The sequence below is a fragment of the Felis catus genome, chromosome C1 (assembly GCF_018350175.1).
Source record: "Felis catus isolate Fca126 chromosome C1, F.catus_Fca126_mat1.0, whole genome shotgun sequence".
NCBI lineage: Eukaryota > Metazoa > Chordata > Mammalia > Carnivora > Felidae > Felis > Felis catus.
The window spans coordinates 169902003-169918172 of record NC_058375.1 but is presented as its reverse complement, the minus strand read 5'-3'; the positions used below and the strand labels follow the sequence as shown (position 1 = coordinate 169918172).

Here is a 16170-nt window from a genome sequence, read left to right as displayed (position 1 = left end):
TGCATTGGCTAAAACATCAGTACAGTGATGAATAGCTGGGGTGAGACTACACCCTTCCTTATTCGTGATGTTTGGCAGAAAGCATTCAGTCACTTAACCTTACTTATGACATTAGTTGTAGATTTTTGTAACCTTTATCAAGTGAGGATGCTCTTCTCCATTCCTGTTTATTTAGTCTATTTCTTTCTTATTTAGTCTCTTAATATAGTGAGTTACATTGATTAATTTTTTAATCTTATGATGTACTATTCTTTTAGATATTGGTGGATTTGATTTCTCAAAGTATTAAGGATTGTTTACATTTATGTTCATGAGGCATATTTATTGATAGGTTGTTCCTCCTCCTCCCCTTCCTCCTCTTCCTTCTTCTGCTAATGTTTTCATCTGGTTTTGTTATAAGGGCAATTTTGACTTCTCAGAATGACATAAGATTAGGATTAGGATATAGGATTTTTCTGGAAAAATTTGAAGACAACAGGTATTATTTTTCCTTAATATTTTTTCATATTTCACCAATGAAGTCATATGGGCCTGAAGTTTCTTTATGTTAACACTTTAAACTGCAAATTCAGTTTACTCATTTCTTTTTGAGATTTGATAGTTTGTGTCTTTTAAGGAAATTGTTCATTCTATTTGAATTATTGAATTTATTGGCATAATGTTTTTTACATAATTGTGTTTTAATAATGATGGTTTTAACATCCTTGCCTTCTAATACTATCATCTTTGTCATATTTGGGCCAAGTTTGACTGATTAATTTTTATCCTCATTATGGATCAATTATCCTGCTTCTTTGTAGTCCTTATCATTTTTTTATTGGATTGGAAACCAATTGGAAAAACATCATGTACACAAAATTGAAATTATAAGGAAGCCAGAGAAATTTCAGTTTTCTTAGTGAGGAATAAATGAAGTGTGGTTTAGTTTCTAAGTTGGAAGAGAACACAATGGATGGTAATCTTCAAAGGACTTATGATATAGGTAGCACCCAAGATATTCCTATTTACTAAGCATGATTTAGGCAGTAAAAGATGAGATATGGAGAAAGGTATTTCTGTAATAAAGGAGAGCTTCAATCTAGGATGATGTGAGAATGTTTGAGGAACAATGACTAAATCAATTTTCTTAGGGTTGTGTAAAAGAAGTAATGGGGAATGTATGCATTTCAACATTTGACCATATTATGTGCACATGTCATGCTACCCCCAGAGATTATAAATACCTTGAAGACAGATACTGTGGTGTACACACAAGTGCCCATGTCTTATACATGTGTGTGTGCATTCTTATATATGCATTCATATATATTCTTATATGTATTAATATATACATATATAAATACATAAAATAATTTATATGTATAAATGTATATATTTACAGAGCCACAGGCATGGTAATAAATGCTTAATATCTATTTAACTGACTGGGGTTTTCAACACCTTTTCGGCAATATCATTGACCTATAAATAGCTGGTCTATGTTTGATAGAACAGCTGTTAACTCATTTGCTACCCAGCAAAGTAGCCAGTGGAGTCTCCAACCACAGATTAGTGGGCCAGAAACTGCACAGATTAGAACATCTAACAAGTCTACTTAACCTAAACTTTGGGAACCAGAAGAACATACCTAGACCTTAAGAACAGCATTAAGAACACTGTTTTTCACCATGCTTCTTTACTCTGATGAAAGAAACCAAATCATTATTAAAAAGATGTTTTACTAAATTAAGAGAACCTGTTCATTTTACACATGACTGATTCCTGTTTTGGTTCTGAGATTGACCCATAGGATGACTGAGTACTTAGGTAAATATAGTTATTTTTTTAAAAAAATACAAAACTTGGTGGTGCCTAGGTGGCTCAGTCAGTTAAGTGTCCGACTCTGGATTTTGGCTCAGGTCATAATCTCATGGTTCATGAGACTGAGCCCTGCATTGGGCTCTGTGCTGACAGCGCAGAGCCTGCTTGTGATTCTCTCTCCCTGTCACTCTGCCCCTCCCTTGCTTTTGTGTACACGCTTTTTCTCTCTCAAAATAAACTTAAAAAATTAAAAATTTGTATAGATATATGTGGTAAAGCATTAGTATTTTAGAACCTACCAGTTTCGAAATTATGATCATTTGAAAATGAATAATAAAGACACTTGACCTTTTTATCTATAAAGAGAATGAAATAATAGCCTAAATAAGATGGTTGGGGATTATTCTATGCATATAAATTATTCCATTAACCTGATGTTCTGTTTATAAGTAGTCTTTTTACAATGCAATAGTTTTGCTTTTTATGTAAATAGAACTTTGCACTCACTAAAGAAAATTAGGTGCATACAGGCAGGGGAAATAAAAGAGGAAGAAGTCCTAGTAACCCCCAAATATATATTTCCTTTTGGTCTTTTGGATCAACATAGTGAGTTTAGGAGTGTGTGGGTGGGGTGTGTGTGTGTTTGTGGATGTGACTATGCTTTTATACTTATAAACTTATCTAACTAGATTTTCTAGGTGGTAAAACCTTCTTGGAGTATTTTTTCAGAGCAATTTCTTGTGTCAGAGTATAGATTTATACCCCTATTAAAATATCAAAATGCATAACTTTGTTTTTAAACCACATCAAGATGTCTCTGTGAAAGAGCATGTTCCCTGTCAGAGGTTTCATCAGGTCTGATCTGCTGATGGGATGATACCCCTGAGGACAACTGCAGGCTGTCATGATTGCAGAATTGCACCTGTCTGTGGGCACTTTCCCTGGGGCATCCCCTCTCATTTTCTATGATGTTTCGCCATTTTTGAATTCTGAGTCATTTCTTATTCATTTGATTTATTGGTTAGGATTGGGCTCAGCTGCACATAAAAGTCTCAAAATAATAGTAGCTTAAACACAACATTTCTTTTTTGTTTTCTCATACGAAATAGCTTCAGAGGTGGGTGACTTCGTTAGGGTGGATTCCCAGCCTGAGACTCAGGCCACTTCCATCTTCCTTGTCTGCCATTCTCTCAGGTAATTTCCGATTGCCAGATTGCCTCAAGACTCTAAATGGCTACTGGATCTTCAGACACTTCCACTGCATTTGGGCAGCAAGGAGCCTTCTTCAAAATAATTGTTCCAAAAGTCTTACTCAACAACCTCCTCTTACTCTCCTTGGCAGAAAGCTGTAAAATGACTATACCTAGCTTTAAGAGAGCTTGAAAAAATGTAGATTTTTTTAGTGGAGAGGATTGCTAACTCAAATAAAAATAGAGTTTATTTGTTTATTCAGAAGAAAAGAAGCAATTATCTGAAGTACTTACTGCTTTTAAAATTAAGTCATACAACCATGAAATACAACCAAGCTGTACCAGGTACTTTTCACAAGAAGGATACATGAGGGATATATTTTTAAGTCACTGCAGACCTGTGAATTCTTTTCTTTTGCTTTCACACATAAAAGGCAATTTCACTAAATATAATGTACGTAGGTACGTATTTAATTTATTAATACATAGATTTTATTTTGCAATGTGGTTATCTGCTAATATTTTATCATATAAAAGCATATGATACAAAAGAGAATTATTTGTAGATTCCTGAATAAAAAGTTTTAGTCTAGGTGTGCCTTTTTCCTATGGAGAAATAATTTGTCAAAACCCTTACTGAAAATTTTAACTTGTCTTTACACCCTTAGCCTTGATATCGGAAATCATCCAAAGTAAATTTTCAGAAAATCTGCTACACTATCTTTAAGACAATGCCTAAAAGTAGATGTACTCCATTCTCTCTGAAATACTTTTGCTCAGGAATGGAATTAAATTGTCTGCTGACTTGGGAAAATGGATAAATTGTCTTCACATTTTTCATCTATACAATGTAGAGAATAAGGAATTTGTTTTCCTTTTCTGCCTAGGATAGGGTAATATCTTCAGAAACACTTGGTTTATAATTAAAGCACAAAAATTTCTAAAAATGTTAGAAACTTATAGTAGCAATTTGTATTGTCTCACTTCATGAAATATCTATTGCTGCATAAAAAATAATCCCCAAATTTAGTGGCTTCAAACAATACCATTAATGATCTAACAGTTTCTGTGAGTCAGGATTCCAGACATGGCTTAGTTGATCCAGGCTTTAAAATTCCTCAGAGAGTTGGGACACATCATTGTATGGACAAAAGTGAGAGAAAATATTGTACAGATTTGCCTCAGGTGAAAAATCATTTCAGTAAAAATAATAAGCATTCATACATAGAATTTTTTTCTCATCATAATCGTATTTTCTCAGATCTTTTGCCTTTCATTTTTGTTATTGCTATATACCATGAATAATTGCCACAGTAGTGGTAAAAAAAAAGTACCCTTAAATAATTTTTTTAGTTCCAGCTCTAAAGAAGCAGAGCAGCCATAGAATAAATTCTAATATTGGGAACATACTTTTATGGAAATATCTATATTGTTTTCAATTTTCAGAAAGACTGTCCTTGAAATATAGTACCTAAAATAACAATGTACACCCCTAATATTATTGAGAGGTGAATATAACTTTTAAGAGTTGTCTAAGTGAGAAAAACTGATCTTAATTATATCAAAAAACTCCTCAAAATATTTCTATTTGATGACCTAGAAAGATATGTTAATAATTTACATTGATTTGTGTATTTAATATTAGACTCTTTTCCATATGATTATAATAAATCTCCTCTTATTTCTCTCTTTTTTGGCTACTTTTTTTAAAACAGACTAAGATGCTTAGTGAAGCAGCTGGAAAAAGGTGATGTTAACGTTGTAGACTTAAAGAAGAACATCGAATATGCAGCATCTGTGTTGGAAGCTGTTTATATTGATGAAACGAGGTAAGCTTTAGCCTCCTTTCCCTTTTATCTTCTTTGTCTCTCTCCCTTGTTTCCTCTTTCTTGGCCTTCATCTATCTCAAACATGAATTTAGCATATCTTAGTCATGAAACCAAAATCAAAATCGTATTACAATTTAAAGAGATTTTTTTCTTAGAGCTACTTAACTGGACTATGATTCTCTCTAAAAAACATACACATTTTAATCCAAATAGTTGAATATCAAAAAATAGTCAAACAGTTAAGTCATAAAATGAACACATTAGAGTCTCTTCTCCTCCTACACTCATCGCCCTTAGGCATAGATTTGTAAACATCAGAGACAGATGTAAGCTTGTACCGATCTTTACTGATGTAAGGATTTTCCTATTATTTCCGGATTTAAGAGTTCCTTCTGAGAAAATGGGTGTCACATGCCCATGCATTCTCATAAGATATACCTATTAGACACTCTTCAGGGCTTGTTAAGAAACAGTCCCAAATGTGTATTTGATCACCACCTAAACCTTATCACCTAGCCTCCTGCTTAGCAGAGTGGTAAGGAGATTAAGAAATGGGGATTTATTTGAAGAAGGTTGTTAGCCTAGTTCTGTGGCTCTTGACTAGGGAATTTGCCTCCCTGGGGTCATTTGGCAATGTTTGTAGACATTTTTGGTTTGGTTGATGGGAGTGTGCTACTATTTGGTGATGGGTAGAGGCTAGAGATGCTGCTACAGGAAAATCCCCCATGACAAAGAATTATACAGCCCCCATGTGTCAATAGTATAGAGGTTAAAAAAACCCTGGCCTTAAGAGAGAACTGTGCATTTCCCCTTTTTTCTCTAAGGGAATACTTACCTCAGAACCTCAAGAGAGGGTCCTGAGGATCCTACTGCTAATAGAAGACTTAGTGGAGTATGATATGACAGTTTGTAAGAGATGTGTGCACTATCTCTAGCAGTTTAGAGGGTACTGAGACCGGTTCCTGATTCTCATCTCAACAGAGTCAAAGGTGGCAGGCTAATTCAGACTACCTTGAATTCACAGGTAAAAGGGACACTGTGGAGGGAGAGAATAAACTCCTTCCAGAGCTTAGCATAGAAAAGGCACTAAGTTTTTCAAAGTCATGAAGCAGATGCAGTATAGGTCTTTTGAAGGGATTGACCAGTATTGAAAGGCAACTGCCTTCAGAAGGTGAAAAAGAGGCTGCATGTGGTGATTGTTGAATGAATGAGGGAGATAAAAGATTCAACCCAGATATCAGAGAACACATAATGGTCAAGGTAACCTCTTGGTATAGCAAGTTCTCTGAAGGATACACAAAAGCTCCCAGAAGAGAAAAATAACCAGTATTTGGGCATTTGTCACATAGATGACAACCAACACATCAGTCGTGTAATGCCCTTTGACTCCTATAATTTTCTGCCACTCCTATCACACTGTTGAATGGTAAGAAACAGCAGAGTGAGTGGTGCTGGTGATGGAACATGGAGAGTGTTGGAACATCCATCATGCCCCTTCCCTTCTGCAGGTGTCCATGTGTGAGTCACGCCTGAGCATGGGGGAGGGGAGAACTGTTAAGCCAGATGTAAAATTGAAGTTTTTTTTTAATTTTTTTTAACGTTTTATTTATTTTTGAGACAGGGAGAGACAGAGTATGAACAGGGGAGGGTCAGAGAGAGGGAGACACAGAATCTGAAACAGACTCCAGGCTCTGAGCTGTCAGCACAGAGCCTGATGCGGGACTCAAACTCACTGACCGCGAGATGATGACCTGAGCCAAAGTCAGCTGCTTAACCGACTGAGCCACACAGGCGCCCCTAAAATTGAAGTTTTATATGTCTATGAGTAGTGGAAGAAACACACACACACACACACACACACACACACACACACACACACACACCACTGTTGTTTCACAGGTAATAATTCACATGATTAAAAAATCAAAATGAGGTAAAGGTGCCTCATGAACACCTGCCTCCACCCTTATCCCACCCCAATCTACTTATATTTCCAATTCATAAATTTATGTATATTTCCAATGATCTATTACAAATTTTTATTTCGTATTTTTCTGTTTTGCTTTTATGGAAAGTAGCACACTATATACACAGGGTTTATTTTGCTTTTTTCCCCTTAAATAAGGAAACTTGGAGATCTTCCTATATCATGATATATCATTTATGTCACTGACCTTTTTAATATCAGATGAGAATTTTCACTAATAATGGACAGAAAAGAACATGGTGCGGGTTATGTGGCACAGGTGATTTTTTTTCTGTTAACAGAACTTTTCAGTTAAAACATGACTTAGATTCATAAATTAGGGGGAAAATCATAGGCACACTTTAAGATCATAAACTATTTGCAGAGTTATTTTCTTCCTTAACTTTCACTGAGTGTGTATATAATGCATATGGTTCTTCTAAGTGAACAGAGGTTCAAAGTTTGTATATTTAAAAAAATCTAATGTTCCTGTAATTTCCTTACTCCTTCATTTTCATGTGTGCTTTTTATTATTCACAAATTGAGTGGCCATTATGTTTAAGATTTCTTCAACCATTCCTTGACATTTTATTTTTTATATTTATTTATAAAACTAAGGAACTTTTACCTTAAAGAATTGGAGATTTGCATTATCCATCTTATGATGGCATAATGCTAACTATCTAATTTTCATAAATATCTTGCTTTTCATTTGATAGATTTTTATATTGTATTTCCTTCCAGAAATTATGATTCTATAGATATTTTGTTAACTTAGTTCTCCATGATCCCTAATTCATTTACACATGTTGCATTTGTAAGCATCATTCCTTTCATTTGAAAATTTTTTTTTTTGTGGAAAGAAAAAAATGTTTAACTGCTTCATGGTAGAACTGGGGTGTGTGTGTGTGTATGTGTGTGTGTGTGTGTGTGTGTGTGTGTGTGTGTGTGTTCTTTTCTAAAAAAATCCCAGTTCTTAACACTACATGATCCCCAACTTTTACTCAAATGATATAAACCTCTTCACTATTTTATTTTAATGCTTCCATGCTTCCATGGCATCTTGATTTTTAACCTGGATTAATAATAATAACCCACATTCGGACTGTCTTCCAAGGGCTCACATTAGTTTCTTCACAATCTGATGCAGTTGGCAGGATTACCATTACTTTCTTCACTTCACCAATGAGAGAACCAAAGCTCCTAGAAGTAAACATGTTTTCCAAGGGTCACAGACTTAGGCTTTGGCAAAGCTAGGCACAGAAACTAAGGTATGACTTCTGTTATTGCTTTTAGTGCTTTTTTTTTCTATAACTGGCTCCTCTCAGGCTATTACTGTTGAGCAGGATGGTTTTTAATGACCTCTGAAAAATTAAGATGGCAATGCGTAAAACATTCTGACAGTTGAATGATAGATCCTGGAAAAGCAACACCCAAATTTATAACTAAAAGCCTCTTATTATAGCCTGCTCTGTGGCAAGAAATCTTTGAAGCATTTTAATACACTATTTCATTTAATTATCGCAGCAATCCCATGGGATAGAAACATTATTACCATTTTATATACTTCATGCATAAGAGGAAACACGTTGACAGAAAAGTTACACAACCTACCTGAGGGAACACAGAAAGTAACTTAATGGATTTAGGGGCTTGGGCACCCACCTTGAGGGCTTGGCTGTTAAGCACAATTCTCATCTGCTTCCCTTGAGTAACATCTGACTTGGGCGACTTCGGAGACTTCCTGGAAATTCTGAGGAAAGCTCATGTGCTGTCAGGGTTGTCAGAACCAGTGGTGTGGATGGTGTGTGCATCACTTCCAACTCTGCCTTCAGTGATGCCACATCAGTAGCTTGAAATTGGCTACAGTGGGAGTATTTCTTTACACCGTGGAAACTGGGAAATGCAACAAGTCAGGATTTATGTTTTTGGAGAGCCTGTGGATTAACATTTACAATCATGTCCCTCATTAAACCTAAGGGTATCTCTTATATATCTTCTAAGGCTGTGACTTTATGATAAAAAAAAAAACAGCTCAAGAAATTTTAAAGCAACAATATTTGATGCTTGATACAATTTTTATTGTACTAATAAAAATGCAGATACCTCTAGGATACATATCATGTTTCCAATTGACTTAGTAAGACACAGCAGTAAATTGAGAATGCTTCTGTTGAGATGTGTATATAATTATTAAAGTTGCATTTGCTTTTGGAATATTAGTAAAACATAATGATTTAGAAGGAAGAGAGATGAAGAAATATTTAGTTGCTTTTAAACTTTAAATTAAAAACCTGCTGACTTCTGCGACATTTTTTAATGGAAAATTCTCTTTCTAGAAAAAAAAAAATGGTTCAGGGAGTATTCCAGAGAGGCATGGTTTTTTTTTTTTTTTTTGAAATTTGGGCTGGATTGCACAAAAAGGTCAACACCTAATAAAGCAGGACAAAACAAATTATGAATCAGTTTAAAACCCATACACATGTGCACACACACACACACACACACACACACACACACACATACCCGTCCCTTTTTCTGCTAAGCCTTGGTAATTTCAGGGTTTCAGTTAAGAAAACAAATCAATGGGGCGCCTGGGTGGCGCAGTCGGTTAAGTGTCCGACTTCAGCCAGGTCACGATCTCGCGGTCCGTGAGTTCGAACCCCGCGTCGGGCTCTGGGGATGGCTCGGAGCCTGGAGCCTGCTTCTGATTCTGTGTCTCCCTCTCTCTCTGCCCCTCCCCCGTTCATGCTCTGTCTCTCTCTGTCCCAAAAATAAATAAACGTTGAAAAAAAAAAAATTTAAAAAAGAAAACAAATCAAAACAAAACATCTCTCTTAAAGGGTGATTTAAATAAGAAAAATAGAAACAGAGTTTCTGACAGAATTTGAATTCTGACCTTCTTTGAAGGATTATAGAATAATTTCCTAAATGAATACAAGTGTTTGTTGGTTTTTTAACAAGACATTTTCAAATGTAAATGCAAATATTTTATGAGTCCTGCTTTCAGATGTGTCCCTAGAGGCTATTGTTTTTCAGAGTGGCAACAGTTGTAATCCAGAAACATGTGGCCTTAAGAGAGAGAGAGAGACAGAAAAATCTGTCTGATTGTCACTATTTAGATTTGGATATTGCCAGGCAAAGTAGCATCCGTGGCCTCATGAATTGCTATTCATGAGGGGAGGCAGCTGTCTGGGAGGGATACTTACAGAGATGGATATTATGTTTACTAATACCACTGAACAACATAACTTATATCTTCATTTTGTTGATGTGAATGGATCCAAGGCTTAGAATTACCATAGTTAGAGTGCTGACTCTGGATTTAGAAAGAATTGGTTGTTCAAAACCTGGATCCTCCACTCAATACTTCCTTTCTTTAAGCAAGTTACTTAACTTCTCTATTTCCTAGCTTCACCATCTATAAAATAAGAATAATGACAATGCTAACCTTATAGGGCTGATCTGAGGATTAAAAGCGGCACAATACCTGATAGAGTAAAAGTTAATTAATAGACACTATTTTTACTGTACTAATAAAAAGGCAGATACCTCTAGGATACATATCGTATTAAGATATATAACTTATACTTCCTAGTGAATACATAAAATAATTTCCTGAAAAATAGGTTTTGATCCTGAAAAAAAAATGAAGACAGGTGGGATGTAGTTACCTGGAAATTAAACCAAAGTCCAAACTGCTGGAAAGGAATCTTAATAGGCTATGCCTCTTGATAAAAACGTTCTCAGTTGACTTCTGTGTCTTACTAAGCCTAAGAGTTCTTCATTTTGTGAGAGATTAACTTGAGCAAGAATGCATTGATGTCAATCAGCAATTCTCAGAGTTATTCTGGTAGAAATCAAGTGAAGTCAGGGGCACCTCGGAGCTTAAGTCTCTTGAAATCATTGAGTGCAGGGATTTACCAAGGAACATTCACTCATGAAACAAATAGTTACTGAGTACCTGAAATGAATACCAGATACACTGGTCAGTAGAATCAGGAGCACAACTGTACCCAGAGTTGGTGGCTAGAGCTGTCAAGAGCCAGGAAGATCAAACTAAGCACAATGACAAATGCTGCAAACAAGAAACAGAGAGGTTGTATGTTAGAGAGGGAAACCCAAGCACGGGGACAGATTACAGGAGGAAACACTAAGTAGTGGCATTAAGTCATAATCAGAGGAACTAACATGGAGTAAGAATTGTACAGAGTTGAGATTCCAACCTGGATATGATTGGACTTGCAGGTATTCCTTTAAGTTAATGAATTTTGTTCTTTGGCAAAGCTCCCCATGCTCATTCTTAAATGCATGACTTCTAACAAAAGGACTTCCTTTTTTTTTAATGTCTGGAAAATGCTAGGTGTAGGAGCACTGAAGTTCAGAAATATAGTATCAAAGATGAGAATTTGGGGATTATAGCACAGAGGTCTGATTCTTTCATGCTTTATTTTGATTTCAATAATTGGAACTCCTTTGCTATTTCAACATGATCCCCATCCTAAAGTTTTTGAGAATGGCCAGTGAGTGTTTACTTATTTTACCCATCTTCCCTGGCTATCACTTTCCTCTGCAGCCAGGCCTCTGGCTTCAAAATGATGAATCGCTCCCCTGCAGGTCACCTACTTTTCCCTCAAATTCAGAAATCTATAGGTGGGTTCCACTCCCAAGCATGAGCTCAATACCTGCTTCCAGTTCCCTAAACTGATGCTAGAATCAGCTGTAACTGCTGTAAGACCTTCCTGATGGATGCAACTCAACCCCTTCCACAGAGGTCCCCTACCAGGGATTTCTCTGAATCCTCAAAGTCGAAGCCCATCTTCCAGAAGCCAGCTTATCCCCTATGGAAGTGCCTTTCAACATATTTTCCTATCCTGAGTTCAGGACCTCAAGCTCCAAGGCCAAGAGAAAGAAAAAGGGGCTATCAAAATTAATGTCAAGTTGTGCATTCATCTCAAGGATAAACAATTATGTTCAAAGACTATGCAGTGTAAATCCATATTTAGAAAAAAAATGACATTTTTTTCTAAAATACACTGAATCTGCAGTGTTGCAGCTGTGCTCCCAAGGAGGACATTGTGTACATTACTGTTTAGAGATTGTTAGCCTCTTGTAGTTATGTTGTATCAATCTTCTGTATGCCAGAGTAGGGCCTTCATTTTATTCTTATATAACTAAATGACCTATTCAAAAGATTTTTCATTATGCAAAAGAGCAGTTTGCCTCTGTAGATAAAATAAAGCCTCTGTAGAAAAACAACACATTATTTTTGACTTTTCAAATGTGCATTTTTCTCACTTCCAAATGCCTTCAAAAACTCTTGGAGTTCCATCTCAATATGGTCACTATGTAACCCTAGTAACTGAAGTCAGGGGACAGAATGAAATGTGAAATAGAGGTGTGGAGTAGGAAGGTAGTCAAGGACAGATGTGGAAAAGCACTGAAAGTTACTAGAGAGGAGACATCAGAAGAACAGATATAGAAGCAGGAGGCATATCTGAAGATATGAAGCACCAAAAGCCAATGGGAGCTGGGTTACTCTAAAGGGTAAATCAAATGCCACAGGGAGAACCACTGGATGCAGTTAGGAGATTCCTGATGACTCAGTGGAGTTTCAGTAAAGAGAAAAGCCACCCAGATTATACTAGTGTGAAGAATTACTATGGAACAGCTCAAGAAGAAATTAGATTATTTTTCAAGAATTTGCTAGTGTAGGAAAAAGCATAAATAGAACAGTTTATTAGTGGGAACACTTACTTGTTTGTTTGTTTATTTGTTTTATATTTTGCATAGAATGGAAGGCTTCCATTAGCCTGGAGATGAAGAATGAAAAAGAGATTTGGGCCAAAGAGAAATAATAGTTATGGAAAGATTGGGTAGAGAAGTTATCCTTAGAAGTGGAACAGCGTAAGTGGAAAATATAGATAAAGATGGAGCTTACTAGCTAGTACACAGCCAAGGCTCCTCATATAAGCAAAACATAAGTAACATTGCAAAATCAGAAAGGTTAATTAGTATTTATTTTAAACTCAGGTGTTCTTTATGGGTAACAGTGCTACGATAATTATGGCCAAAATATAGACCATGGACTATAAAACTATGGGTTCAACATGACAATGGAGAGCAAACCCTTTGTGGTTAATCACTACAACCTGCACATATCATGATGGCACTGACTCATGTGTACTCCATGGACATTTAGAGCCAGCACAGGCAAGAAGGGAAAAAGAAGAGGACTAATGAACACCTTTCATGAATATTTCAATTGTAAGTGACAGGAAACCCAATCAAACCACCTTCAAGAAACTCTCACTGTCCACACATTGATGGCTAGTACTAACTATAAGCATAGGTGACTCCAGGTAAAAATGATGTCTAGGGACCCACCTCTGTGTTTTGTTTGCTCTGCAGTGGCCTCCTTCTGATCCTTTGAGTGGTAGGAAGATGGCAATAGTGTTTTCAAGCTTTATATCTTCACACCTTCAAATCTAGCAGGAATGACAAAAGGTTTCTCTCCAGAGGCTCTGACAAACATAACCTTTATATTTCATTGATTCTAGTCAGGTAATACGTGTATCCCTCAAACATATCCAGGGGAGGTGGGTATATAAATGCAGTGGTCAAACATCTCATGAGCCAGGAGGGGATCAATTTTATTTAAATCTCATGCTAAAAAAGAGAAAGAATAAAATCTTGCCATTTGCAGCAACGTGGATGGAACCAAAGGGTATTATGCTAAGTGAAATAAGTCAGTCAGAGAAAGACAGATATCATATGTTTTCATTCATATGTGGAACTTGGAAAACTTAACAGAAGACCATGGGGGAAAGGGAAGGGGAAAAATAGTTATGAACAGAAAGGGAGGGAAGGAAACTGTAAGAGACTCTGAAATACAGAGAACAAACTAAGCGTTGATGTGGGGAGCAGGGGAGAGGGGAAAATGGGTGATGGGCATTGAGGAAGGCACTTGTTGGGAGGAGCACTGGGTATTGTATGTAAGCGATGAATCACAGGAATCTACCCCCAAAACCAAGAGCACACTGTATACACTGTGTATTAGCCAACTTGACAATAAATTATATTAAGAAAATAAAATAAATCTCATGCCAAAGAATTGAGAATGGTGGAAAGTACTCCGCTAAACAATAACAACTTTGTCCTCTCTAGAGTGAAAATTATGTTAGTACCACACGTAGGGGACCTGGATCAGGATCTGTGTGGGATTTGGAACAACTCCTATCCAGGTTTTGCTCCTACTAAGGATAAGCCCCTGGGCAAGTGTTTTTGATTTCTTCTTTCTCTAGTCACTGGTTTTCTTGCGTGGAAGATGAAGTCTCCAGGCTCTTTCTGTTCTGGAATTCTGTGGTTTTATCCATGGTTACAAAGTCCCTTATAAAGATCTGCTCATGCCTAACCTACCCTGGCCACCAGCAGGGTGATAGGAGGGAGCTGCTTATCATTTGCTTAGTGAGGGAGCATTTACAGATATGGGCCTTATGTATTAGATTGATTTTATTTGGAGGGGTCTCTGAGGAAATCAAGTTGAAAGGTATGTGCTAAGACACTGTTGGAGCTCAGTGAATCACTAAAAAGCAAATTATGATTTTTATGAACTCCATTTTTATGGTGTGAGTTGTAGGGAGGGGTGGTTGTTTGGAGTGATGTGTTTGTAGGCTGTTCTCACCCTGTGGATGGAGTGTGAAAACCAGGCTTAGAAAAAGTGCCGGTACATTTTGGGTGATTTTCATATTTTCGTCCATCTGTGGTGTGTTACTTTCTACAAACTTTCAAAAACAGCCTCAGTGGTGAAAAGGGAGAAAAAAAATCTGACCAGATCTTTTGAGAGATGACAAACAAGAAAGAGCTCCATGTATTATATAAGATCTTACTGTTTGTGAAATTTGGGGTCAATAAAATATAATTTTTTTTAGCTTTTATTCATTTTTGAGAGACAGAGCATAAGCAGGGAAGGGGCAGAGAGAGAGGGAGACACAGAATCTGAAGCAAGTTCCAGGCTCTGAGCTGTCAGCACAGAGCCTGACGCGGGGCTTGAACTCACAAACTGCGAGATCATGACCTGAGCCGAAGTGGGACGCTCAACCAACTGAGCCACCCAGGCGCCCCTGGGGTCAATAAAATATAAATGAATATTTACTGGATTTGAAAAAATATCACTTTAAATATTATTCTTTCCTAATAATGATATTAATAATAATTGACAATTAATTATACCCAAGGAAACTTATTATGCAGTTTGCATTTATGATTACATATAATTCTCAAAAAATCCTATAAATTAGATATTTATATTATTTCCACTAGAAAGTTAAGAAACTTGAGACATGAAGAAAGTAAATGGACTTGCTTAGGATCATATAATTATTAAGTGTCAGAGACAAGTTCAAACTTAAATTCAACATTCATTCTTCTCTTCTTCCTTGACAACAGAACTCATTCCTTTTTTTTTTTTTAATTATTTACTCTTCTCTACAAAGACAAATGATTCATGGAAGACCAATTCCAGGCCCAGGGTCACAGTGAGTGAAATCTTAAGTGATTAAACTAGTAATTAACCTCCAGTTCCCTAACCAGTGAGTTTATGTATGGATGTATGATGCCATTCTGATCAATGGAATATAAAAGGAAGACTGATGGGACTGTGGGCAAAAGCTTTCCTCTCCATAAAACAGGAGTCCTGTGCCTCTGGGTTTTGCTGTATCTGAGTTTGATGCTTGAAACTGATACAACCATCTTGCCATAAGCATAAAGCTAAATCTAACACTAAAAGTTGGCAGCATAGAAAGATGGAGGAAACCTGAGTCCTTGATGATGTTATCCACCTGCTGACTTTAAAAATAAGCCCTTCTTGGAGTCAACCTACCTTTAGTTTTCTTCTGAAGGAAAATAATAAATGTTCCTATTATTTAAGCCCCTTCAGGTTAGGTATGATGTCACTTGCTGTTGAGAGCATCCTAATAGCCACATAGGTCTGCCTTGTTTCAAAGCTCAAATTCTTAATCTCTAAGCCATCCAGGCAGTCGTCTTATCCTAATAAGTCCTAACACAAATGTATGATTTCTAAGTTAGCTACTTATAATTCACACTCTGTTTTCCTTTAAAACAAGTAATAGGTTGATTCAGTTTCCAAGGTAGCCCACAAAACATATTGATTCCATGATACAGCTAAACAACAATACACGGTCCTTTGGCAAGGTACTGGAAAGTCAAATACTTAAGACTTTTCTCATTAAATACAAGGGCATTATTTCCTTATTCGTTACCATATTCTGTCAGCAAACCTACTTCCCAAGTATATTTTGTCTCTGTGTACTCTCCCTCACTTTTCTCTCATTGCCATCTCCATCAGTCTGGGCTGAGTCACCAT

At 36.5% G+C, this 16170-nt stretch overlaps 1 protein-coding gene across 6 annotated transcripts in view; it reads left to right on the top strand.

Annotated features, from left to right (window-relative positions):
* PDE1A (phosphodiesterase 1A) overlaps positions 1 to 16170 on the top strand; it is a 328273-nt gene that overhangs the window by 225559 nt on the left and 86544 nt on the right. For all 6 annotated transcript variants that reach the window (XM_011285382.4, XM_011285381.4, XM_011285385.4 and 3 more), the window contains one exon: positions 4706 to 4819. In XM_011285382.4, the coding sequence (XP_011283684.1) occupies positions 4706 to 4819 (114 nt within the window). The remainder of the gene's footprint in view (positions 1 to 4705; positions 4820 to 16170) is intronic.